The sequence below is a fragment of the Melanostigma gelatinosum genome (assembly GCF_949748355.1).
Source record: "Melanostigma gelatinosum genome assembly, chromosome: 10".
Taxonomy (NCBI): domain Eukaryota; kingdom Metazoa; phylum Chordata; class Actinopteri; order Perciformes; family Zoarcidae; genus Melanostigma; species Melanostigma gelatinosum.
The window spans coordinates 10,979,420-11,006,413 of record NC_136643.1 but is presented as its reverse complement, the minus strand read 5'-3'; the positions used below and the strand labels follow the sequence as shown (position 1 = coordinate 11,006,413).

The 26,994-nt window shown below is 42.5% G+C and overlaps 1 protein-coding gene across 7 annotated transcripts in view; it reads left to right on the top strand.

The window, feature by feature from the left end:
• Positions 1–3,114: 3,114 nt before the first annotated feature.
• tns1b (tensin 1b) overlaps positions 3,115–26,994 on the top strand; it is a 95,929-nt gene continuing 72,049 nt past the window's right edge. For 6 of the 7 annotated variants that reach the window (XM_079277135.1, XM_079277133.1, XM_079277131.1 and 3 more), the window contains exon 1: positions 14,208–14,308. In XM_079277135.1, coding sequence (XP_079133261.1) covers positions 14,288–14,308 — 21 coding nt within the window. In that variant the 5' untranslated portion in view covers positions 14,208–14,287. Of the gene's footprint in view, positions 3,138–14,207; positions 14,309–26,994 lie in introns of those variants that run through there. The other variant, XM_079277132.1, reaches the window with a different exon arrangement.

Below are 26,994 nucleotides of genomic sequence, written 5' to 3'. Positions count from 1 at the left end.
TTGTAGGCGACCAGAATGTTACAATTAACTTTCATGAACTGAAAACACACTGTGAAAGGGTTAAAGTTCTAAGCCGAAACAACAACTCCCAGACTGTACAACACCGTGGTAGTGACACCGTCAATTACAAGGTAGCCACACCCTAAAGCATACCCTGCTTTGTTGTCTATTTTACTCTAAATGGGACCATCATTTACTGAATGAACATCATACTGTACTGAAAAGGATTTGAAACTAGTGATTGAGACCATAAACTCATGTTTACAATGTTTACTGAGGCAATAAATCAAGCGACAAGTATGGTCATATTCTCATCGAATTCTATACAATCTGACTACTTTTTGCAACCAGAGGAGTTGCCCCCTGATGGTCATCAGACAAAATTTAAGTTTAGGCCCTTCCGCATTGGCTTCACTTTTCAGAACCGGAGGTTGCCTCCTGATATCAGCTCAATGAGAAGCACTTAGGAAAGCACAAATTTAACCGCTTCGACCATTTGTGTTAATTCGCCCCAAAACAGCCAATGAACCGACCGCACAGACGTTAGCTGCGAGCTGGCTGGCAACCAGGCGCACTGACTGTGTGTGGGATCGAGCCTGTGTATTTGTGTTTCAGCTCAGCCCCTCTCTCTCCCGTTTCCTCTCGTCCCTGTACGTTGATGAAGCCCCAGTATAAGCATGATTTGTATCTGCTCAAGTTGAAACATTTTCAGCTCACGTGGACAGCTAACTGCGGCTTTTCATTGACTTTGTAAACAATCGTGCCTTGAGAGGATGGAAATTTCATTATGCACACCAGAGCACATGGTTTGACGAACAAAGGACTGTGTTTGAGAAATCTCTTGTGCGATTAAGGGACGTGCATCAGAGAGTACAGAGGGTGTCAGAAGCACACTGTATATCTGAGGCAACAAAGAAAACCGGGAGTATATAGGGTACAGAAAACAAACGACACGACCTCCACTGGCCCACTCCCAAATTCATATCAATCACTTAACAGCTAATCACAATAGATATTACACTTGCTTTGAAAAATGTGGCTGGAGACAGGAAGAATAACTCATTACATAAGGTGTAGGGTGTTCCAGTAAAAGCATACAAACTTCTCCTTTATTTGGAAAGCTTACGCCTCGGCACACTGAGCTGTGTTTTGATTTTCTGTCCTTCGAGGGGCTCCAGCAATTTATGAGCTGCTGGTCCAGGTGCTCTCCCCCATTGACCCGTATTCATCCAGCGGGAGCCCAGAGAAAGGGCTCGGGGGCAGAAGGGAAGCTGCGGAAAATGTGTTAAAATTCAATAGTAGAACAATGTCTTTTATCTTTTTTTGATTGTGTGCTAGATTTTTGTGAATTCCTTTCAACTCTGAATCCCACATAACATTGGGGATCGTCATTACGGAAGAACTTAACCGTTTTGGTTCGCTCGTATTGCTCTCACCAGTGTTGTTTCCACCCAATGGAAGCAGCTAAACCCCATTGTATACTTCCTGCTCGCCACCAAACAGCAGACAGACAAAATGACCAACTAGCTGGTGAACATAGTGGAGTATTTAGCAACCGAAGATATTTTTCTCAAAAGTTAGTGGTGTCCAAAACAAATCTATTGAGCCACTATTGGACTTGACTGAACCTGACTGTTACGTTTACAGATAGTCTCCACTGCTTTCAAGTATCCCAAAAAATATTTATTAAGGTTTTGAATCCTGCAATGTTAACCTGACTCCATTAGGTTGTTGTGTTTTTTGTCATGCTAGCAACAGTGTATGGGATGGATTGCCGTGATTTAGTGCAGATTTGGTACAGATAGTTAAAGTTACAATCTCAAAGATCTCCGTTTGGCTCTCTTTGGCGGCACATATAGTGAGTGATGAGCTGTACTTGCAGGTTTCATAGCTTATGGCCACAATCACCCAGTTTATAATACTGCATAAGCATGGGCTTTCATCAGTTGGCCATACGCTCAATCACCATTTAAGGTCCCCAATTCAAACGACCGACTGTCCATCTAGCGCCACCAGCAGCAGATTTAAATGTTCCAGTGAAATATGTCCACATCTATAGCAGCTTAGGAACAATATTTAGTTCAGACATCCATGGTCCCTAGAGGATGTAATGACTCTGGTGAGCCCCTAAATTTGTCACATCTTTGATCATTAGTGAAATGTCACGACAACTATTGATGGATTGACATGAAATTCGGTTTGACATTTCGATCAGCCTCAGTTGCAGCGTAGTGCTAATTAGCAATGTTGGCATGCTAACGAGCTAAACTAAGATGCTGACCATGGTAAAGATGACACATCAGCTTGTTACCATTTGTTTTATTGCGAGCATGCCTCTTCAAGAGCCAGTGGCATTGTAGGTTAGAATTGCATGATCAAGTATCCAGCAGGAAATAAAAAATGGTCTTGCTACAGGACAGACCTTTGTCACAATGTCGGAATCAAAGGTTGAAGGTGGATCATTGTACATGTGAGTAAGAGAGACAGGCAAAATAACATAAATTATGCACTGGATTGATATTCGTTTAGTCCGTAAATTTAAAGCGCAGTGGAAAGTTATGTTTTTTCTGCTGTTGAGTTTCATTTATAGTGTCTCGAAAAGCATCTCTCTGGAACATCTGTGCAGCTGTCTGTGAAGCTCTGCTCTGGTGTGGTGAATACAAAATGTCCAAGCTTGTCATTCATGAGAGCAGTGCCAGTAGAAAGACCCACATGTCAGCATTGATTTTACCTTCATGTGTTATGTTTGACTCCGCTGATCACAATCTTAAAGTGAATTAAACCAAACAACATGGACGTCAGGTCTTTTAAAGCGTATCGGCATCTTCCAGAAGAACGATTTAAGCCTTTGATAGGGAGCCAGTGTGCAAAGAACACAGAGCTAACAATGGGCAGTATTAGCCCGCTAACAGCAGACGATATTTGACTTTGACCACAGAACAAACACGCTGTGGAATTTGAACCAACCTCTTGCTTTTTCATACCTCCTTGACGGCTGCTCAATGTCACGGACCACAGTGTTTGGATTGGTCCACAATGTTTTGGAGATTTTTATCAGCTCTGAAGTTAATTCATTTTCTATTTCTCTGTTTTCTCTAGTGTGCCGAATAGCATGCCACAAGAAATGTGAAGTCAAGGTAAGAGTTAAACCGCACACCTCAAGACACAAAAGGGATTTCATAAAAAAAGGCATTTACAGATGCAACAGATGTGCTTTGCTTTCCACATGGAGAAATAAAAAACACGAGATATGCTCCTAACCAATCTTAACTTCCCTTTTAAAATCCATTTGAGCTTATCGGGAGGAAATATGATGTTTTAGGTGGAGTCAGCTACTCTTCTGTGTGTGCATACATGCAGATGTTGAGGTAGGTGGAGCTTGGGGAGTTTATGTTCTGCAAAAAAATCTTATGAATGTCTAAACAAGTGCTCTTTGTACCAGAATGTGTTTATATTGGATAAACTCTTGCGTCTTGGAGATTGCCCCTGCGTCTAAAAATAAAAGACCTCTGGATGGAGCCGTCGCTTGATTCATCTTGTTTTGGGAAGGCAAAGAGCACGTAGAAGAAAATGGGAGGGAGGGGAACAAGTGCAGCTGAAGTTCCTGCAGGGTCCTTAAAGAGGGAAAATGTTTTATGTATAAAAGTACAACTGCTATGAGAGGTTTATGAGAGGTGGGATTTGCCCACACGAGCACAAACACACTCACACATGTACAGTACGTATGCACACCTATGTTCATACCCAGCCTTCATCTGGTATTCATTATTGGAATGGGTGCTTCTTGCCAGCTTTGCCTAATCCCTCTTTTAGTCTCAGGAAATGCCAGGGGTGCAGGGCAGACAGGCCGTGCTAAGTGCGAGGTGGGGGCTTTGGCCAGCCATGCAGGGAAGGCCTCCAGTGGAACAAAATAACGGAAATGATAAGCCCAGCCCATACCACCTTTCACTTTTGTGCTTGCATTGCAAAAAAGTGCCAGCAGATTAGTTTGATTTAAAGGGGACAGAAAAAAAAACAAAGAACACCTCACTTTTTCAGTGCTTGAGAACATACATGTTGGGTATCTGGAGTTCTAACATACTGCGAAATAAGACAACACTGTAGGGGACGACCGACACAGTCAGTGTTTTTTGGTTTACCATCCACGGCTTGTGCACCTTATCTTTATCGCAAGCCAATCAGAGGGCACTGGGCTTTTTCAGGAGGTGGGCTTAAAGAGACAGGCGCTTAAACAGAGCATTTCAGACAGAGGTTGAACACAGGTATGTTCAGACATGAACATGCTCTATAGTAGAAACACAAAATATACGTATGAACAACAATACGGACCTGTAATGAATGCCCAGGCCTTTAGAAAATGTTCCCTCCACTCCCCCCCAAACATGGAGGATGAATGACGTGTTTTTGTAGAGCACAAATTACATTTGAACATTTCAAAAGCGAAGTCTCTTGCCAAAAGAAATGTCGCCATTACTCTGAATGTTAATATGTTTACAATAATCATATGGCAAATATTGAGGATAAATATTCAGCCAAACGGAAGGTGCAAAATTATTTTTTGTCCTCTGTGTTCACAACAACCCACTCCATTTATTCATATCGCTGTGCTGCAGAACAATGTGTGATGAATGAAAGCCTACGCTACATACTTCTTGATAACATTTGTATTTCAGGAAGTCACAGGTCAGATTTGTGGGAGGAGATGTTAAAGGAACCCAGAACATACTCCCTGTGTCTATATATGTACAAAACTGGAACTTTCCATCTCCAAAATAAATCACAACAGCATTTCCTTTTCTAAACATTTCAACTGAAAATGACACAGCTTTGGCAGGAAGCAATTTGCTAACCAGCCTGAGATGAAAAACAAGGGAGTGACCACGACAGGGTCATGCTTGATCACTATCGCCACTCAGTCAGGCCTGCCAGACACATTTTTATGGAATATTTATTTTAAGAAACAGATAAAGCTCTATGTACTGTCAGTCATATATGACCTTGCTTGTTAGGAATCTAAACTCCTGATCATAACTCTTGGCTGGGACACTTATCCCAAGTACACACCACAGATATAAATCTCTGTCTCGAGATGAGATTAATATGCAGCCCGTATTTAACCTGGCAACTGCAAACAAATGGTCAGACCTGTGTGTGTGTGTGAGTGTGTGTGTGAGAACACCCTGAGGTGTGTTTGCTCTCAACTGGATGTGAAAAATGCTTTAAATCTTGTCAGTTAGATTTCACTCCTGGGTGATGACTGGAGAGAGCTTATTAGATCACCCTGGAAGTTAAAAAACAGGAGTGATTTCAAGGTCAATTTTTGCAAATGCTTGTAGATTTAAGCTAAATACCATCCCTGTCATTTCTTTCACATGTCTTCTTCCTTTGCCCAAACTTATCCTCTCTCTGAAAAACCCTGTGGCTGGATGTCTGGGGCTTTCCCACTGTGCTGCTCAAGGAGCATTTAAGGAAAGGTAAAACCTTCACCATTCTCTCCCTCAAAATAACAGACCCATACAACGAACCTGCATTGTGCATTATATTTTGAACGAAACTTATTTTTGTCTGTTTTTGACGTATCGCAAATACGTTTCTAATGAGACTCTGTCGAAGTCGAAACAGGAGAGAGGTAGGGTCGACGGATGGCTTCAAGCAAACACAGGACTTTCACCCAGTACATTGCTGTTTGTGTCCTGTGTAAAACCAAAAGTTGGCACTTATTTTGATTGACGTTCACGTTTTAAATACCACAAAAAAAATAATAGTAATTTTAAGACAAACCGTAATGCTTTATACAAAACCAACCTTAGTCGTTTTTTTTAAACGTTATCCCTTGGAACCTAATTGAGAATGCAGTTTAGTTGTATAGGAACATGATTTTGTCGGAGACATGGTTGAAACCATCGACTACTTAAAAGCTCTTGGTCTGCTCACACTAACTTTATTCTAAGACATACAGCGTAGTAGCAGCCATAGTAGAAGCTTCTGCCAGTAGAGCTGATTGTCCAGAATGTAGTCATAGCTACAGAAGGATTATTTCATTCTGCATTTTTTATTTGTTCACTGCAGTGAAACCCACGTTTTAATCTTTCACAAATCCACGACATTCTCTTTCTGTTTTGTGCAATTAAAACAATCTCCCTTTCAGTCTGACGTTCAGCATAAACATACTGTAAAAAGAAATAATCTGCTCCTCAGTTGTGGTCTGTGGTCTGTGTTGTTTATTGCAGCAACACTCACCCTTCACCATTTGAACCCCGAGTTCTTTTTGCTCAGTTTCCATTCCTTGTTGTTGGACAAACAGTCTGTGGACTGTGAAAACAAGATGCTCAACGTTAGTGAATCCCAGAAATCAGTGGTTATTAACAAAATAAGAACAAATTGTGTATACGGAAAACAATATGAGGACATTTGTTCTTGTATTGCCTCCTGTATGAAGCACATTGTCTTTTTCTTCTTGAATAAATAAACATTTGATGAAAAAAAGAAAATCTAAGGTACAGTATATAACTATATCTATAATATACATTAAATAAAGTGGTGTGTGGGGTGGACAAGCCTGTATTTGAGACTGAACATTTATGATTTGCTGATATTGACACTCAGCAATCAGTAACTTATCTTTATTTATACATAAAAAATTCATTTCAACAATTCATTGTTACTCATCATCAAAAACACTTTGTTTTATTTCTGATAAACTAGAATCGTCCAAAGTATGAGCCCCACTGATACACTAGTCTCTACTGGGTTGGACACTTTAAGGCAGGAATAAGCTGAGGTGCTGAGTACAACCTATTCGATGTCACTGATCCTTCGTTGCCCGTCGAGTATGTTTTGAGAATGAAACTACTATGTTCCACCTTTAATGAGGAAGGAGGTGTGAGAAAGCAGACCTCCTTCCGTTTCCTCTCCTAAATGATGAAGAATTTGTTTTCATTTTTCCCAGCTCCTGAAATTCTCAGAATGCGTGTTTGGAGAAAAATCCAGTGTTTCTTTGTGCTGGCTGCCGTCCACTGTGTGTTTTTGTTATTTCAGATTTGTTATTTGTGACCCCTTTAGTTCCTTTCATTAAGCACAACATGCTTCAGAGCTGCAAATGGCTTCTTTGTATTGCCGAACAGTTTAACAGTCTTAATAACACCAGTTCATAGGTCGGTGTGAATCATTTCCTGCTCAACAAATGAGCGCTATTCTCAAATGAGAATATAATTGAATGAGTAATTTATGTAGTAGATAATTAATAAAAAAAAGAAAGAAAATCAGATCAATAATTTGTGTTTTTTTAAACTTTTGGATACACCTGCACATTTGTGATTGATTTCCTAAACTTTCTCCATTCCAGGAAGTTTCTGGATACTAAAACTACATGTGTGCATGTCAGTGGCCACATTTTGAACATTTCGAAGCGATCATCTGGTTATTGAAAGTCCTTGGTGCGGCTGACAATAAGACTTATTATGTATTGCCTCCAAGTCTTTAACACATCCAAACACCTGTATCCACGCATGTGGGGAGCGTTTTCTGAGAGAGAACATCAGGTTTGCAGCTGGCCTTCCCCTCAGCTGCTGAACACAGCTTGGATTTATAACTGTGGCAGGTTACAGTAGCTGTCTGGTCACCAGGAGCTTCATGCACAAAGCCAGTTAGAGTTAGGGGTGTCACAAGAACCCAGAATTTGGCATTGGATCTCAAAGGCTGGAACCAGAGAATGTTCAGCATTTTTCTCAACAATTATTGGATGGATTACCATTCAATTTGTAAACATACATGTTTCCCCTCAGAACAAATTTGGGCGGGACTGCGTTATCAGCTCAGCTAACAGTTGTTTGCTGTGATATTAGCGCTCTGAATATCTCACAGAGAACCTTTGGATATGTTGGTTAGACGAGGGTTGCATCAATTCCTTTTTTCTTTTTTTTTGGGCTAAAGTGAAATAAGCTGTAAACACAGCATTGACATAAATGACAAACATGTCAGCTAACAGGTGCTTATTTAAACACCCAGCAGAGCGGCGACTTAGCCTTTACGTAGCTGTAACAGTAGTTGCAGTTGCAGGCTATAAAACCAAAACATTGAGCAGAACAATGTCGAATTGCTCCGTAGAGGAACTGCAGACTCTGGTGGTAATTGTCTGTGGGATTGTTGAGCAGGACGCCTTTCACATTACGCATATTCCCTAAATCCATTGTTGACAAAAACACTGTCAGGTGCAGCTTTGAGTTTGACCACGCAAACAAAAGCTGCTGTTGCTGTTGTCTACTTAAGCTCAATTCCGAGCTTTGTGGCTCACTGATCTGTGAGCTTCATGAAAAAACTGTCGAGCTCTCCTTGTTCCAGTGCGTGAGTGTAAGGGCTTACACAAGGAGCGATGGCTTATGGCCATGCGCTTAGCCAATGCATGGTAGCGACATGTGCATAGATACAGCAGAGAAAACAAACAGGAACGCCCAGCCTTTAACATGATGGAGTAATCAAAAGCTGCTGGAAAGAATGTCAACAACGGGCCAAGTGCATATGCAGGACACAGCGATGGAAGGAATAAGTGAGGGCAACGGCCTCGTAGTTGCATTACTTGCTTGGGATTTAATTGCCCTACAAAAGTTATTTTTCAACCTTCATTTTCCCGAGGAACAGTTGAGCTAAGCATGCGCCCTCTCTCCCGGTATCGCTAATCTTCCCTGACCACTACAACAGCTGTGGGTGAAATGCCTCGGCGGAGGACTCCTCCTCGTTACATGCTGAAGGAGCGCTGAGACTTTTCCCACCCATACGTCGCTTTTCCACTGTGTCTGAGCTCCTGCGGCCTAATCATGACCATCCAGGAGAAGAATCCATGTTAAATCTGCTCTGTAGACTGCATGGGCGTTGGTGAAACGTTCCACCGGGGCGCTGGGGGGGCCGGCGATCTGCTCGGCTCTGCTGCTGCCAGGGAAAGCCTGAGTCAGACGGGAGAAACGGGACCTCACCCAGACAGCCCTCTTTCTCAATGTCCCTCCCTTTCTTTCCGTTTATCCTTCTGTATGTCACTTTTTCTCAAGTCTAGCGCACTTGTTTTCTCTTCCTGTCCTTTCATTCCCTCTCATTCACCCAACAACACCATGTGTTTCACGTTTGGAAAAGTCAATTTGAGCAGTGACAACACAGCGATGGGTGCGTTCGTCCACTCACGTATACAGGAAGGATTCATGCTCGTGTCATATTCTATTATTGTTCATATTGTTTTGTGCTTTTAGATAAAAAACATAAGATGTCGTGGGATCAGTCGCCGATTTAGTGTTCGAACTTACGTGAAATGATGTCTTTCTCCAGCTAATACTAAGAGTCTTGGCCTACAGACAGCAGTCACGGGATCCTGAAGGTAATAAAAGCCACAGGAAATAGACCAGACTAAGAGAAACATATTAGGCTCAAATACAGACAGATAACTTTCCCATGTTTTACAATCCCTACCAAACAGAGGCATAACTGTTAGCATGCATAATTGCATTGCAGCGAATGTGGCAACCTAAAGCTCTAAGTAACACATACCCACATGGAGCAACACAGACGCCAGAAAACGGGGGGAATTCCCACTCCCCACTGTTTAGCCCGGTCCCTACATTAAAGGTGTGCACCTCACATGAACAAGCATGTTGTTTTGTGACCATAAACCGCATGTCTGCTCTGTGGCAGCCCTCGCTTCCTTCCTGGCCCTTGTCATTAATAGCGGATTAAACAACGCTTTCTTGAGCCGACATCTGGTGAACACGGCTTCAACTAAAAGGTGTTACTTGTAGAAGTAGCTCCCGTGTGATTACTTACGAGCAACATCAAAGACGGCGGCCATTCTTTCCATGTCGAGGCGCAATATTTCACGTGCTACAAATCTGTACCAAACATTCCTCAGTAATGTCCCTTTGTGTGCTACCGGATAATGGCCGGTGAGGCTGTGGAAACGAATTAAAATGCCAGAGTTCTACCTGACTATCATCATGATTCCCGGTGAGATAAAAGCCAGTCTTCCTAAGCTTATGAATCGATTTTTGCATACTAACAATTGATGAAATCACTCTCTATGATATGAAAGGAGTCCTTTAGTGAGGAACCCACAGAGAAACATGATTCTGCAGTTCTGGGATTTTTAGCATCTTTCAGCTCACAGCTCACATCTTATGCTGCGTTCACACCGGTCGCGTTGATTTTTTGACGCACTGCAAAAAAGCGTCCAACGCACTGCACAATCGCGTCCAACGCGCCGCCGGTCGTGTTCACACCAGACGCCGCAAAATCTCGTAGCGCCGGAGAGGGGGCGTAGTTTATCGTCCTGGAAGCCTCCATCTGGCCGCCATTTATTTCCGCTGTCAACCGTGAAAGGAATAGGACAATTGCTGCTTTGTACGTGTTGTGGAAGTCCCTCAAACATCGGAATGCCAAACGCCGTCATGTCTGGTTCATAATATTGTTCAGAGGAGCTCCGTGGATTGTATCGAGCTGTATTCACTGTGTCTAGCAAGCCACCGGTCGCTGTTTACTACAGCTGTAGGAACACAAAATAAACTGATTTGGCTGTGATTCAACGGCAATAAACCGACAAAAAGGGACTCCGAAATAACTATATAATGATGCCGATTTGTACTTGTCTTCTCCGACAAAAAGGGACTCCGAAATAACTACGTAATGATGCCGATTTGTACTTGTCTCCTCCGACAAAAAGGGACTCCGAAATAACTACGTAATGATGCCGCCGGTAGGTTACTGGTCTTTTCAATGGAGCTCTGATGGATCGGTGCTAGGCTATGCTAACATCGTAGCAGCTCCACCAGCACTCAATAACGTCACGTAGACGTAAATACGGCAGCGTCTATTCATTGTTTGTACCGTATGGTTTACACACACACATGTATACACATAGTTTGGTCCGGTCTCTGTTGATATGAGGTATCGTAGCGCTCTGGGTGAACACAGACGGCTACAGGATTTATTTCCTGATTCAACAACGGCAGAAAGCCAGTGATGACAGGGGGAGCAACTCAACGCTGATAGGCTATCGCGCCACAGCGTCACGCGATTATGTCGCTGAAGTTGAAAAATTTCAACTCGCGCGTTGGCGATTTTGCGGCGTCCGACGCGTCCACCGCACTGCAATAACGCGTCCAACGCGCCGCGCCATCGCAAAATCGCGGCGCGCCAGTCTCATCGCGTCTGTGCATAGACTTTGTATGTAATCTCGACGCGCGTCAAAAAATCAACGCGACCGGTGTGAACACGGCATTAGGCGCACACTTAACTGATTCGATTGAGTCTCTGGGCTCTCATCAGATTCACGTCCAGCAGCAGCAGCTTGAAGCATTACGAGACAAGCATGCTGTTTTATTTGCAAAGCTTGAGACGTCAGCGTTGCCTCCGGTGAACAACAAAGCACAACTCAATATATTCCATTGTCATATCCCTTGGTTGAGTATTTAACATGTGACCAGTTTGACAGTAAACTGAAGATCCTCAGCACTGCCCGTTTGCTCTAAAGGGAAACGTTGCCAATTTTTTTACCTTGCATACTGTTACACATTTTACTGGTGGGATGTTGAGGTGTAAAATATTGTCAAATTGCTGACATTTTGCCAGATCTGGCTACACGCTCTCACTCCATGCTAGCACTTGCGCATGTGCAACTCTCAACAGATGAGAAAAACAAATCCATATGGCTCATTCATTAGCTACTTACGCCATCAATTTTGGATGCAACGATGTTTTTTTTCCAGAGCTGATGAGGAAATTATCTCTAAATATGTATATTAGCGATGAGTTTTAAGTCAAATTGTGTTGCATTCATTCCAGGGAATATCAATAATGAATATATGTATTTTTCTTTATTAGTCCCTATCAGTGGCGGCTGGTGGAACATGTTCTCGGTAGGGCCATCCTATCAATTTCAGCAAACATCCCAGTATGATTTAATGCAAAAAAAAATGTAAGTATTAAACACGCATTATTACTTTGCAGTTAAATATTTAACATGTATTCCAACACGAAAACAATCAGTAAATAACACTTATATAATATAATATAACATGTTCATTTATTGAGATGCCCCTATGGACCTTGTTATAGGAGGTAAAGATCAGGAGAAGTAAACATGAAGTGTAATTATGAATACTGATGTTAAATTAAGCTATGATGAGTTTTCACTGTTAATTTACCATCTCTATTACATGTTGATGCCTCCATGACCAAGTTAAGCAGATGAGACTGAGGACAGCTATGTAGAATAAAAGATGTTCACTTTGTCTAATATGTAGCTTGACAGAGTTCTCCATGTGTGTCCTGGTGTTCTCATGTTTCCTTACCTCCTCATCCCTCACTCCCTACCCTGGTGTTCTCATGTTTCCTTACCTCCTCATCCCTCACTACTGTAGCTGTCCGTGCTGGATCCGTCCCCGTTGTTTTAAAAAGCTAAATAAATGATTAGCATGATGTCATCCAGCTAGCCAAACCTGTCTGGTGTACAGCTAGTACAGAAGCTTCGCATGTACTGCTTCCCTTTCCCGCAAGTCTGCTGTCTGATTGTGAGGTCAGGCTGATCTGATATCAGCTCTTTGGCTGCAGAATCTCCGCCAAAGTTCTCCTCTCAAACGGGTCTTGGAGGAGGAGTGCTCGCGCTGGCGCGGCCGCCTGTAGAGACTTCTGACGAGAACGCGCAGCTATGGTCCAGATCGTTCTGGCCCATAGCTGAATCTATTTGAGGGCGCTGATTGGCTCAATTGTATGTCACTCATTTATATCTTGAATCAGCAATTGGCTAAACTGCTTCATAGACCCGTCTCTTTTGGGCCAAAACGATCAGGCCCCCCAAGCTGCGCGTTCTCAGAGTGTCGTGCACACAGACAGAGAGCACGAGCAGAGAGCACACAGGCGGAGAGGACGAGCAGGAAAAGCATATATTTTGCGCAGATATCATACTTTACACACATTACTGGGTACATTCCATCGTTCAAAAACACAAATATTGACAATTTGTATAATTTATGATTGTTATAATTTTTTTATTTTTTTTTTATTTTTTTGTGTGGCCCATGGCCCTCTATTGACCAGCCGCCACTGGTCCCTATAGGGATTAGCTAAAGGGACAGTAATCGACTGGTGATCAGCAGTTGTCTTCAACTGTCTTACTGTGTTGTATCAGTTGTGCATGTGTTCAGGTTTAAAAGTTCACGTTCATATCGCCTTGTATCAGCATATTAACACGGAGTTGAACTCTTGGAATTCACATGATTCATTGGCGCAGTGAGCTGAAGGACTGAGCTGGAGACTGATAAGTCTGTATCTCCACGCTGCTGTTGACACAGTCTGACTTTGGAGTTGCCGTGAAGTCAATGGATTCATTCATGGTACATTGCTTTCTCTCCCGTTGCAGCTGTAGAGGGAGTGTGTGAGTGAGAGAGAGATAGCGAGAGAGAGGGAAAAATACTGAAAATGAGGAGGGGGGGGGGCAACTCATATTTAACCTGTAAATTGAGAAGTTGATAACAAGGAGCGAATGAAGGAAAAATGAGCATGTGAGAAAGGAGTGTGTGTGTGTGTGTGTGTGTGTGTAAGAGAGAGGACGACAGTGAGAAAGAAAAGAGCTGCGCTTTTGTCTCCCCGAGCTCATGTCCCCGTTCCCCCTGATCTCCCTGTGAAATTCAGTTCAATATATTTTCTCCTTTTCTCGTTGCTCATGTGTCTTTTCCCCCTCGGTTGGGAGGAGGGCAGAAAAAAAATGGACTGAACAAGAGGGAGGAGAAAACCCAGGCAGGGAAAGAGAGGGAAATAGCTACAGCCAGGAGCCAGACGCATGCCTGCTTATTCAGCGCCCAGTGCTGCACTGCACCGTTTCCAGTTGTGGGATCTGCCTTTGGCTGCACTTCTCCCCACTCTCGCGCTCACATAAAGACTCTTTTTAGACATTTTCATGCTCATTTTCTTGGAGGAGGAGTGAGAGAAGGAGAGACTAGCCAGACTTATTAGCCTGGAGCCTGAAACACACACACACACACACACACACACACACACACGCACACACACACCAACTCTCTCTCTCTCTCTCTGACACACACTTGTACACTCCTCCGGCTCCGCGCTGCACCAAGGTAACAGTGAGTGGATTTAGCTGTAGCCATCTGGTTGGAGCTCAGGGAAAACCTCTCTGCTGCACAGAGGGGTGGGGGGGTGGGGGGGGGAAAGGGAAAGGACGATGCAGCACTAAAACACAGAGAGAAAAACAACAACAAAAGAGTAAAAGAGAGAACGACACGCACACTGAGACAGGATGGCCACCGCAGTGTTTCAGGTAAGGAGTGTGGTTGTAAGAGGGGAAAGGATCTGCTGCCTGTCTGCTGTTGGAGCTCCTGGCTGTCCCGAGCGCTGGCTGTGCTCTGCTCTGTCTCACAGACTCCACATTAGGGATTTGCTTAATTTGAAAGGGAGACAGCTTATGGCGCTCTCAGATGTATGTTTTTTTTGCAACATGTATGTAACCTGGCACTGGTGCGGTACTAGAATGGTTTGTTGGTTTTACTGTATGTTCTGCCTCTGCATATGCATCCAGACAGTAGATTTTGAATGTGCATTCTTCTGGATGTGTGCGTCTTGAAAAAGTGACTACAGCAGAGCACTGCTTCAGTATGTACGTGTTCTGGTGTATGGATACGCAGGACTGTGTGTGAAGGATCATGTAAGAGAGAGAGGTTTGAATCGGTGTTTGTTGTACCACTGTAGACGTTGTTTGTCTGCATGTGAGTGCGAAGCGCCGCTTGTTTCTGGAGCACTCGTGCCTGTGTGTGGTCTCCTCGGCTTACCATGTTTTGTGGTCGGTGGCCCACGGTCATGGCTGGAATGACGGTGGTGGCGCATGTCTCTTCTCTAAGTTCTCGGCACCTTTTTGAGGGCACTTCAGTGTGTGTTTTGTATTCACTGTACTGTATAAACCTAACCCTTTCTGAACCCGAGGTCAGAGCACAGCCTGCAAAATAAACTGCCAACACGCATTTGTGGTAGGAAGTCATACTTCATCTGTGAAAAATCGATTCTGCTGTCCACGAGAGAGAGAAAGTGTATGTGTGTGTGTGTGTGTGTGGTAGCCTTCTTCCACAGATTTCAGTGTTGGTGTGTCTGCTGCCATGAACTCAGCCGCAGTGGTGTTTCATAATATCAAATCAGTCAAAGTTACACGGCTATTGGCCCCTGTCACCTCCAGCGCTGTGTGCATTGTGTATGTACCCTGTCACGTCAAAGGTGTGCACAGCAGACTGATATTCTACATGGCAGCTTCGTCGTGTGCCAAGAGAGGCAGAGGCCAACCAGTACTGCAAGCTTAAACACTCAAGAGAGCTGAGGGAAACTGATGAGTTGTGTAATAATTCGGTGTGGGTTCATCCCTACGAGTGATCCATCACATTTCACGTAGACATTTGACAAGACCAGTCGCCAGGAAACAATTATGACATTGTTCGTTCCCACAAATCGCTGGATACGTTGAATGTCAACGTTCCTGAAAACAAAAATATGTTTCATAAGGTACCAACTTAACGAAAAAAACTGATCAATGTATCAACAACATGAACAACAACCGGCATTAGCGGTTACATAACCTTACATAAGGTTCGGTGACAATCGTAACTCCGGTGTGTAAAACAATGTTCGATAAAGTCAACGCTTACTTTTGGTTTCACACTGGACACGAACAGCGACCTCCTGGGTGAAAGTCCTATGTTTGTTTGACCGCTCTGACCGGATGCAAAAAACATTCAGATTCAAGGTTTCTGTGGTTTGCAAAAACGTGCTATGCCAACAATGTTTTTTCCTGGCAACTGCAGCGTTTGATCCACAGTTAGTATAACACCTTAATATGCTGTAATGTGCGGTATTTGACATCAAATTTGTCGTCACTTGTATGATGTGTGACCCCAAACATTCCTTTTTAAGCATTCCTTGTCAAGCATAAATGTAACACAGTGCTGTTCTGCCCGGACGGCGGCATTACCCATGACTCCTGGTTGTGTGGGAATGGTGTACATCCACTGGCAGCGAGCCCGTGCCGGACTGGGTTTCAGAGAAGACATTTTTCATCATTACGATCTGCCAGGGAAACAGTGCTCCAGTCAACCCCCGTCCCTCCTTTAGGCAGCTCATGATAGATGCCTAACCGCAGACACACACAACCGCACATGCAGACAGGACGGGCACATACGTAGGCAGGGTCAGGCAGTTTGGGAAGGTGTGTGTTGAGTGACTATGTCTGTGTGTGTGAGTTTCTGGGATTAGGGATAAGGCAGTGGGTCCATGGACCATGTAAAACCACCAGCATGGATTCTTATGCTTCTCTGCTGATGTAATCCATCCTTGGTGTGTGTGTGTGTGTGTGTCAGTTCTTGCAGACACAGCTTAACCTCTTGAATGACTATGTGTTGTAAAAAAGAGCATTTTTTAATTTTAATTTTTCATTATTTTCCCCCATTGATACAAAACACACTGACTGTGCAATTGACGTGTTTGATGAATGCCCGTCTCAACTCCTGTTATCAGAATGGAAGCTTTGTTTCACATCAATATATGGCTTCATACAGTACATATCCCACCTGATGTCATACAAATGATATTATATTGTGTCTTCTATCCTCACAAAATGCTCTGCAGAACTGTAATGTGTGCGCAGCAATCTATCTATGCCCTTTGTCCTCTGGACTACATGCTGGCACAAACTGTGAGCCCGCAATACATTAGCAACAACAATAATCTGTAGCCATGCCAAAGCATCATGCCCTACAGTTAGGCTTTTAGCGTGATTAATAGTATCCAATGAAGGCACAGTAAAAGCGTCACGTTTTGCAAGGGCGTCATATGTTTCACTTATGGTAGTTACTTAGCAGGTCGTCTGGCACATATGAGAAGTCGCTGTCATAGGCCCAGAGGAAGGTGTTTAAAGAGTGTATGAAGGAACATATCCGGACACTAATGTTGCAGTTAAAATGAACAGTGGACTCCTTTAGAATTTACTGCTTTGAGGCTGTAACAGCTTCGCGACTAAGACCACCAACACTGACCAAATCAAGCCTCATTCCTTCACTTGTAACTGATGTAATGTTTTCAGTTTCGTTGTTTGGTTTTATTTCTTGCCACAACTCAAATAGCTTTTTGATGTTGGGATGACTTTGTTGGCTTCCACTCAAAAAGAGCTCAAATCTAAAAGAAACCACTTGGCCACAATCATTGCTTCTCCTCATTTGTCCTTCAGTGATAACTGGTGCCAGCACACTCAGACCAAAGCTTTCTGAAGACCCTCACAGTCTAATGCCCCTTAAGTAGAGGGAACTTCTTATAATACCCCTAAAAAGAGAAACATTGCAGTGAAACATTTAATGACGGCTAATCTTTCAAATGGCCCTGTGCAATCAAGCTTAAAGCCTGGGATAATGGCCGTTTCTTAAACAGCGTTTGCATTTTCATAGTCATGGGATGAGAAGTAAGGGGGAAACAATGTTCCCAGTCATTGACATGGCTTTTTAAGTTTGACTTTGATCACCAAATGACATTGTTCATCATCTGCCGTGACAACACCAAGATGGCTGCCCGATCATTTGCCAAACTAGCGAAACCAATGGCTTTGTCTTCTTGTAACATGTTGTAGCTGTTGTAGACATAGCATAATTCTGGTCTAAAGCTAGACGGCCTTATGTGACCCTTGCATTGCTCCATCTGATGAATGCAGACCTATTTGGCTTCAAAGCAACTTGATCTATATTGAATGTGGCTTCTCCAATGAAACTCAGCTGAAGTTGCGTCATGTTTAGGCCATAGGGAGAGTTTTGAATTTTCAGAACTATAGATTTATTGATCTTTTGTTGCCCTCAGATGCAGTGTATGTTGGTGGAGAGGTAGAATTTTTTGAACATTTTTAACAATTCATAGAGACACTGGACTTTACAGTCTACCTTTCATTGTTTAAGATATTTCATTGTTTGGAGGATTGCTATTCTGGATGTTATGCCTTCGTTTGAGCAAATCACTCCTTCAAAAAGTAGCGATTTGTTGAAGCATTTTGAGCATGTCGAGATATCAGTCAACCAACAGCACACACTTAACTTAAATTAGACATAGAGATTGTGTTGAGAACTCAGCAGACCAATTATTTGACCTCACCAGGACAATTTGCTAACATTTCTAGAAATCCTTAATATAGATCTATTTTTTTGCGCAAACTTAAAAGCTAAAGTAGAAAGAGACAGACAACAAGCCCAGTTTTGACGTCTTTCAGTGTGTTTGTTCAACAGGCATAAGAGCGGCGAGGGTTCATGATGTCATATCTTAAGAATTCACCTCCAACACCACACAAGTCGGTTTCTATCGTAACTCTGGGTTTAGTTGCTGACTTTAATACTTTGACGTGAATCGAATGGACTTTGACAAGATGCCATCGCTTTGAACCTCTGTGGTCACGTATTACATCACTGCACACAGCTTTTTTGGGAGATTTACAGCAGATTTGGAGAAGCAGCTCCTGGCTATGCTCTCAAGGCATCGGCTTGCATTAGACGTTATTGGAAAGTACAGTCACCAGGATGGAACAGAGTCGGTGGAGGCATTTGCAGACCCGTTTATTTTCTAAGGTTTTCATTTTTTCATCATGGAATTTGATAGTATTTGTATAACTTTGATGTATTACCCATAATAACCATTTCTGAACTCTGGTTCCACAAAACTCCGTAACCTTCTTTTTTTTTTTTGCAATGAATCCAGTCCACAGATGAGTGTGTATATTATTTCTTACTGGAAAAAAAAGAATTAAAATGTACTTTTCTTTCACTGGAATGTGTACCAAGCCTTGCACAGGTACAATTTTTGTACAGGTAAAATTACATCTTTCAGATTATGAAGAAATTAAATTTCATGCTAAAGTGTAAAAATCGGCTTTGATTCAATCAATTAAAAACATCAGTGAAAGTGCAGTTTGATTCCATATGATATCCATGTGAACACTGTGTGAGGTATGTGCCCCGCGTGTGTGTGCCAGCGTTCGACTGGGATGGTGAAGAGGTTGTTTTACTTTTTTTCTCCTTACTTATCAAGTCTTCATGTCTCTCTGAGGAATGTTTATAGAAAGCAGACCTGGTTTCTTGGTTCTGCCAGAAAGGCCTCATGTTGTTGTTTGCTTTTCATGGCTGATTGGTGGGGAAGGGGGCTCGGTCTCGAAACAGAAAGACAAGAAACATCGGTGCCATGTTTCAAAATCTCTCCTTGCAGCTGAGATTTGCCAAAACCAACCCAGTCGCACAGAACATGTTCCCGAACTAAAACGACAGTTTGCATCATGCTTGCAAAAGCGCACAACGACACGTGGTTAATGTTGTGAAACAATTGGTTAGTTGTAGGCAACAAAACTACTTGGTTAAGATTGGAAAAAACATCTTTTTTATGTTTAAATATTAACCTAACAACGTAATATAGCAATGTAACTTAACAACATAATGCAACGTAATGTAACATAACAATGTAGCGAAACAACGTTACAATGTAACGTAACAATGTAACATAACGTAACAATGTAACGACCTAATGTAACGACCTAACGTAACAACCTAACGTAACGACCTAACGTAACGACCTAACGTAACAACCTAACGTAGTGACCGAACGTAACGACCTAACGTAACGACCTAACGTAACGACCTAACGTAGCGACCTAACGTAACGACCTAACGTAACTACCATATATAAAGTACAACAGACCTTAGTGGACTTTCTTACAAAACATTATGTAACAAGCGTAAAAATGCTTTAAAAAAGAACGTTGCAATGTTACGTAACAAGCGCCGGCCCTTTGTGGACTTTTTTTTCCACTTCATTTTCAATACCTCTAATCTATAATATCTTTTGGATGCTAGTCAGGATGTACATACATGCCATGCTGGATATTTCTACATCCAATGGCTTTTATTCCACCGCTTGTTTATGACTTGCTAATGGCTCTGTGGATTTTGTCTCCTGAGACATATTATTCATATTTATTATGGCAGTACTTGTGCAGCAGTGGTTAATGCTTGCAGGACGAGAAAGACGGGGGGAGATTTTGGCGGGATCAAATGTGAAACCCGAACCTTTCCATCCATCTGTCATTACATACAGCAAAGTGTAGGTGTGAGTTAGTGCGGCAGTTGCTGGTAAGATCCTTGCATGTTAACATTAATATCCTTCTCTCCTAGGGACTTTCTGCCAGAGTTATACGTTAATAGCTCATCTTGTCGTGGTTGAGTCTTAGCACAGGCTCGCCTCAGCTTGTCCAATTTCCCTCCTGACAACAACCTCCTGCCATCAGAGATTGAGGCACTCCTTCTCATACAAAGTCAACATAGCCTTGAAAGACAGCAGTAAATACAGTACAAACTTCCACTTCCACTGCACTGCAACCAATGTAGTCTTTGAGGAGTTGACAAAACAGTGTCACCACAAGGTCCATTAAGTAGATGATCTTCATCTTCTCTAACAAGTCCCAAGTTCCAACCCTTTGATACAACCCACGACCGCAATTCATAATTTGCGTCCCTACCGGTGGCAGGAGAACAACACTTCCTCATACCTAAAGGCAACGGTTGCAGTATTAAACACGTGGTTAACGTTGTGAAGATGTCGCTGTTTGGTTTGGTTTATGCAACAAAATGACTTGGTTAGGTTTAGATCATGTTTGAGTTTAGATAAGTATGTTTGTTCCGTAACTTGAAGTTAAGTAGGTAAGTATGTGACCTAAGTTAAATTACATTAAGTACGTGTGTAAGTTAAGTTAAGATAACTAGATGTGGAATTTTGGTTTGAAACTGGACACGATCACCGGTGTCCTGAGTCAAAGTCCTGTGTTTGTTCGACCCGTCCATCCACTCCTTCCTACACGGTCGCTGACTTCTTCCTTTACTATTAAAATACGCTGCTTATACAAGCAACCTATGAGGTCATTTTTTAGTGCCCAGAAAAGTGATGACTTGAACATTACACCCAATTCTGGGCGCTCCATGATGACTATTCTGTGATATGATTGAAAGCTACAAAATAGACTTCATGGTGAGATTGATTTTGTCAAGTAAATCCTGTTTCATTGGCTTGTCGTCAAGAGCACAGTATGGTGATATAAGACTATGGTTAGGACTGTGGCAAATCCAGAACCCAACCATGTTAAATATTAGTCTGCACAATTACCACAATAACTGTAATAACCATCATATCATATTTTGTGGCTATCTTTCTGTGCATTACGGGCACAGTGGTCGGCATACATAATAATTTTCAGCATTTTGGGGTCTAGTTTCTGACCTGACAGTCAGTCTGGCGGTTTAATGGTAGATTACACTTTAAATTCTGCCCTCAAAAATGTGTTGAGCTTATTGTAACCTCACTGTGATGTCTGACCTTCACTGTGCGGAATGATTCATGTGCACTTTCGCTTTTACATGCATCTGCCGGAGGGAGGACAATTTTCTCTGTGAAACCTCAATGGACTGTTCAATGAAGTTGGAGACTTCTTGTGTTTTTAAATGAGGGAGAAAAAGAAGATTTTATTTTTGTTAAGGAAAAAGAGTATCAGACACTAATATAAATATTTGTAATACTGTATATCTTAAATAAATATCTGAAGTCATCCCTGCAACCCTTTTTCATCTAAGTCTCTCATGTTTGACTAATCTGAGTGCGTGTCTTTATACTGGTTCCTCATATCTCCTGGGACTGAGCAGATGTCCAATGACATCATGTGGAAAAATGTTTTCATCTTAACAGTGTCACTAAGATACAAAACGGGGGAGATGCTGAAAGACTATTCTGAAAGACTAAAGACTAAAGATGATTCACTTTGGATGAAGTTTCCCCCTGCTTCTTGTTTTCGAGCTAAGCTAAGCAAAACACCTCCACCATGCTCTGTACAGTACGTACAGAGATGAAATAGATATTGATCTTCTCATCTTTCTCCAAGACAGCAAAAAACAAGCACTTTGTACGAAATGCTAAAGAGTTGCTTCAGTATGTTAATGAACTTGAAATAAGATTGGATTGACTTTCTATAATGCCCATGTCTGCAATGCATTATAAACATACTTATAATGCATTATAATCTGTTCATAGCACTGTATAATTATAGTTATAAGCACTTTAAAATATTCCAAATGCTTGATAACAATAATCATAACACATTAAGAAAAGTGACCAAACTTTGAATTCATTAGGATCCTTGCAAAAATGTGTTGTTTCTTTTTTATAAATCATTCTGAATATTAATAAGTACTTATAACTATGATTATAAAGTGCTATAAGCAGATTCTAATGCATTAGACGTATGTTTACAATGAACTATAAATATGGGTATCATAGAACGTGTCACAGAGATAGCACAGCAACAATACAACCAGCTCCTTAAGCAAGCAAGGGACTTTTACTTTGGATGCCCCCCCCCCTTCTCCTTGCTTCTCCGTGGCTGTCTTCTTCTCTCGCCCCCTCCTCCTCCACCACTTGGCCTGGTGCCAGTCAGTGAGAGCCATGCTAAATGTGTAAATCAGCGTGCTGGTAAATACCGGCTCTCATCTGAAAGAGCCTGGGAAGGGAACGTGACCCTCGCTGTAACTCTGGAACAAAAGAAACAAGCCGTAGCTTCTCCCCTCTCCACGCCGTCAGTCCTGTCCAACAAAGACGGGGTGAGAATGAGCAGGCGCTCCGGTCGGCAGAAAGCCACTTTGAGTCCCAGAAACATGGCAGGGGCTCAAGTTGTTCATACACAAGCAGAATACCGTAAAGTATGTGTTATTTATTATGTTTATAATCTTCATGTTTATTTGATCTATCACAGATTTATCTCTGTTTGGCTTTTTGCTACTGCAGTGATGTTGAGCTTAATCTTTAAACAGTACACACACACATACACACAGAAACTTCCATGACGCTTTCTTTTACAGTACACATAGGCCTACAGGAGCACGCATGGATGGTGCATACACACACATTGTATTTTATTTTCAAATAGTCAATTCGTCATTTCGACCAGGGGTATTCAATTAAACTATTGTATCGTATCCCCATTAAATAAATTGTGATGTATACAAGAAGACAGTACATTCTTAGCACTTAAAGTGTCCATATGCACATGAGACATACTCACAAAAAAAGAACCAGACACAAATACACATGCGCTGCCATTCCTGAAGTGCTTCTTATGCTATGAAACATAAATCTGAGACAGGGAATTCAGTCGTGTCCATGTCCTGCAGTCCAGCCTGCTCAATAAATCTGAGATCTTCCACAACTTTCCTCAATAAAACGGAGGCCATAACGTTCGCAGAGACAGAGACGGACAGAAGAAAAACGAAATAAAAACGTAGATGTAGTGTGGACATAGAGCCTCTAGTAAATAATCATTCAGTAAATGTATAGATGCATCAAAATTGTTATAAATCAAGGATTATAGATAGAGCAGCAGATAAACACAAAGTGATATGGCATGGGCACTTGGACCAGAGCTCTCCCATCATTCCTCGGTGCTTTGATGACATCCCAATAAGTCCATGCGGACCCTGCACTCTGGCACACTCCACCATCACGGCGGCAGAAAAGCCTTCTGTTGCTGGTTACGGCTCACAAATTGAATTTGCACACTGAATAGTTCTGCTGGGATGTGCCAGATGCAAGAAGCAGGATAAACATAAAAGCACTCAGGGCAGCGGCGTGTTTATATGCCAGCGCAGAGGGCCGGGGAAAGTTTCTTTAGCCGCAGCGCACGGCCCCATGCTCTTTTCCACGCTTGGAACGAGCTTACCTGCGTGCCATTCATTTCCCTGCTTTGAGTAAAGCTGGAATGTGCTTTTTCTCTGTCACGATTTATCACTCCGCTGTTTGATTTTCCTACATTCAGTTTGAGATTTATAGACATTACCCAAATAATGACTCAATTCATCATTTATTTAAGGCTCCGCGCCGTCATTTGCGAGGGTCATTAACATATTCAGACCTGGGAAACAGTTGCATAACGTGACTGTGTCTGGAGTGTGTCAGTAGCTAGCAGGGAGCTGAATGCATGTGAACGCTGTCGCAGAAGTCCAGAGAGTTCTGAAATGGACTCTTGTCTGCAGGAAATGGGCCCTTGTTTAATGCTGTTAACACAAGCATGTACGGAATGCAACAACACAATTATTCTTCATTATATTACACTCATTTGAATACTCCCGATAGCATCAGCACACGCTCGCTCACCAGGCCTCTTCCCCACGCACTGCAGAGCCCGCACAAAGGCTTTGTGTAGGGTTTCATCTCAAATCAAACAGGATTCAGAAGCCTCTGGTTACATTGCCTGCTTGATTCAGATTTAAGTGTGGTTCTAGGCCAGTGGCATGCTCTCGGCTAGTCTTGTGATAGCTCGAAAGTACTGTTAAGTATGGCACCTGAGTATTGCTCGAAGATAGATGTGATCTTATCTGTTTAATTCTTGGACAATACAAATGAACAAGACTTCATGCTAGCAGCTCTGTGAGGATGGATTTATAGGGATAGTTTAGATTATTTGAGTGGGGTTGTATGAGGTACTTATCCGTATTCAGTGTATTACCGAGAGTAGATAGTGATAGGCACGCTCCCAGTTTGTAGAAACAGACAGAGGCATCAGCAAGGGAGCAAGGACAGGCTAACCCACTGCTAAATGCTCACCTGCCCTCTACCTGAAGATAAATATTCCCTGTGGTTTCTGGGAGATCCTGGCTGTGACTGCTTAACCAGACTGGCTACAGAGCAAAGTTACACTCCTGCACCAACTTAGGAGGCAACTACTTAGCATGAGGGAGAATGTGAGCTATTCTGATGTGGGCAGTCTACCTACTCGCTCAATCTGACCTTTACATCAGAGCTTTTATTACACTGGCGTCACTGGATAACTTGTCACTGATGTTATCTCTAACATAATGAACTCTGTTTGGCACAAATAAAAAAAGTATGAATTTTATTAGACATGGCATTCAACTAAATGTCAGTTACCGTAGCCTTTCAGATGTTTGGAGAGGAGACTTGTTCATGAAGTGGCTCTTTGTATTATGTTTTTCCTCTTGTGTGCTGGCACAGTTTCACTATAAAGTCACATTTCAGGATTTTAATTTCACAGTAATTCCTCACAATGTATCAGATGTACCAGTTAATCTGACGATTCAAAGCAGTGCTCATTGTATTTATTGCCATGGCTATATGGTTCCCTCAGAACGACAACTGCACTAAAGCAAAACAACTCGGGGGCTGTACTGGTGCGGGCGTATTGAAGGTAGCTTACTGCTCAACTAGAAGATGAATTATGCACCAACAAGTCCCGTTTGATTCTTTGAGAGTCATAGAGATTTAAGGATTAGACAACTCGAGGCCTCAAAGAAGCTGAGCTCAATGCAATTCCACCTGGTCTGTGGGCTTGCACATATTTGATTGGTCAACAAACTGGTGTTTCCAGATAACATTGCATGGTGTTGCGGCAAAACTAGAGTCCAATTATTTTACCAGACTACCTTATGCCTCTCAGTGTGAAAAGAAGACTCACCAAAAACGTCACAGTTAGCCGATCCACTGTTCTAACAATCAGCAACTCTTGGTTGGTGGAAATAAAGTTTGATGTGAAATTATTCATGCTGTTTCTCTCTGCTGTGGCCTCTTTGTGCTACTGGGTTAGCTATCTGGATGGGAGTCTAGTCGTCTAACCCTACTTTTGGTAGTTCCTAAAGGGGAAAAGTCTTGTGGGTATATATAAAAATATATGGTTCCTGTAGCATTGTCTGTCTGATATTATGGCTCATTATATTGGCTTTTATTGGTATATTAGGCCTTTCCTAGGTTGTAGCAGCTTATTCTGGTGGATATTCATGTACGTATATGACCGTTTAAGTTGTCCTCCCCCCACAGGCACACCAAGACTAACAACAGAGTTAGGGACGTGTCAGTCAATCACTGTCTGTGCGCGCCCACACAGTCCTGACGAGGTCTGATCGGGCAACATCAGAGAAAACACCTGTGCTGGAGGATGTGGTGTGTGGTGTGTGGAGTGTAGTGGACAGGCTCTAAGTGTCTCTGTAAACACAAATAGTAGCAAACTATACATCGACAAGATAAAATAGAATGTCATTTCATCACTTATCAACATATTGTTTGTTAGTGTTACTAACTAATTAACAGTTTGCATCTTTGGGTTTCTCTAAATCAAGACCATTATCAGATTTCTTTAGGCAAGAGATTGACATGTTCAAATGTGTAAACAGGGTCCTCCAAAAACCTGGCCATAACTTGGCAACTATTGTACATGCGAGCATACTTGATGTTTTCGGACTGCAGGTGGACCAGCTGTCAACAGCTTTCAGGGCGGAGGCAGAGTCAGGTGGAAACACTGACCAGGCCAGAGGAGTCAGGGCAGAAGGAGGGGCACCCCAAGGAGCAGGGCCTCTGAGAAGAACGGCATGTTGTTGTGCATGGAGTGATAAGGATAGTGGTGTAGGAAGGGGGTTGTCGGGAATGGAGGGAGTTGATGGCAGGGTTCGAATAACTTGCAGAGGAGGTTATTTAAGCCAGACGGAGATACAGTAGCCTGTCAACTCCAGACACACTCCACCATGCCAGACGGAATTATCAAAAAACAGAGACGCATTCCACTGTGGTGCCGTCATGCAATTAGGCTGTTGATACATTGGACAACTTGTTGGGCAACTGTGACCGACGGCCATCGCAGAGGAACATTTTGATTTTGGCATCTCTTTGGAGATTTTGTACTTGACATCTCACACACTTGCATGAGAAAGTACTAAGCCCCAGTGTATTGGAGCATGTCTTCAATTTAGGCACTGCCTCTTGTCATATCAGTGTATCAGCTGCTTCTGTTGCTAAAAGGGACCAAAACATGTAATCTGATAACAGTAATTTCCTGTGGAACTATCATTCCTGCATTCCAGATGGGGTAACAGCTCTAAAAGAGACTTCAATGAGGTGAGGCCACCC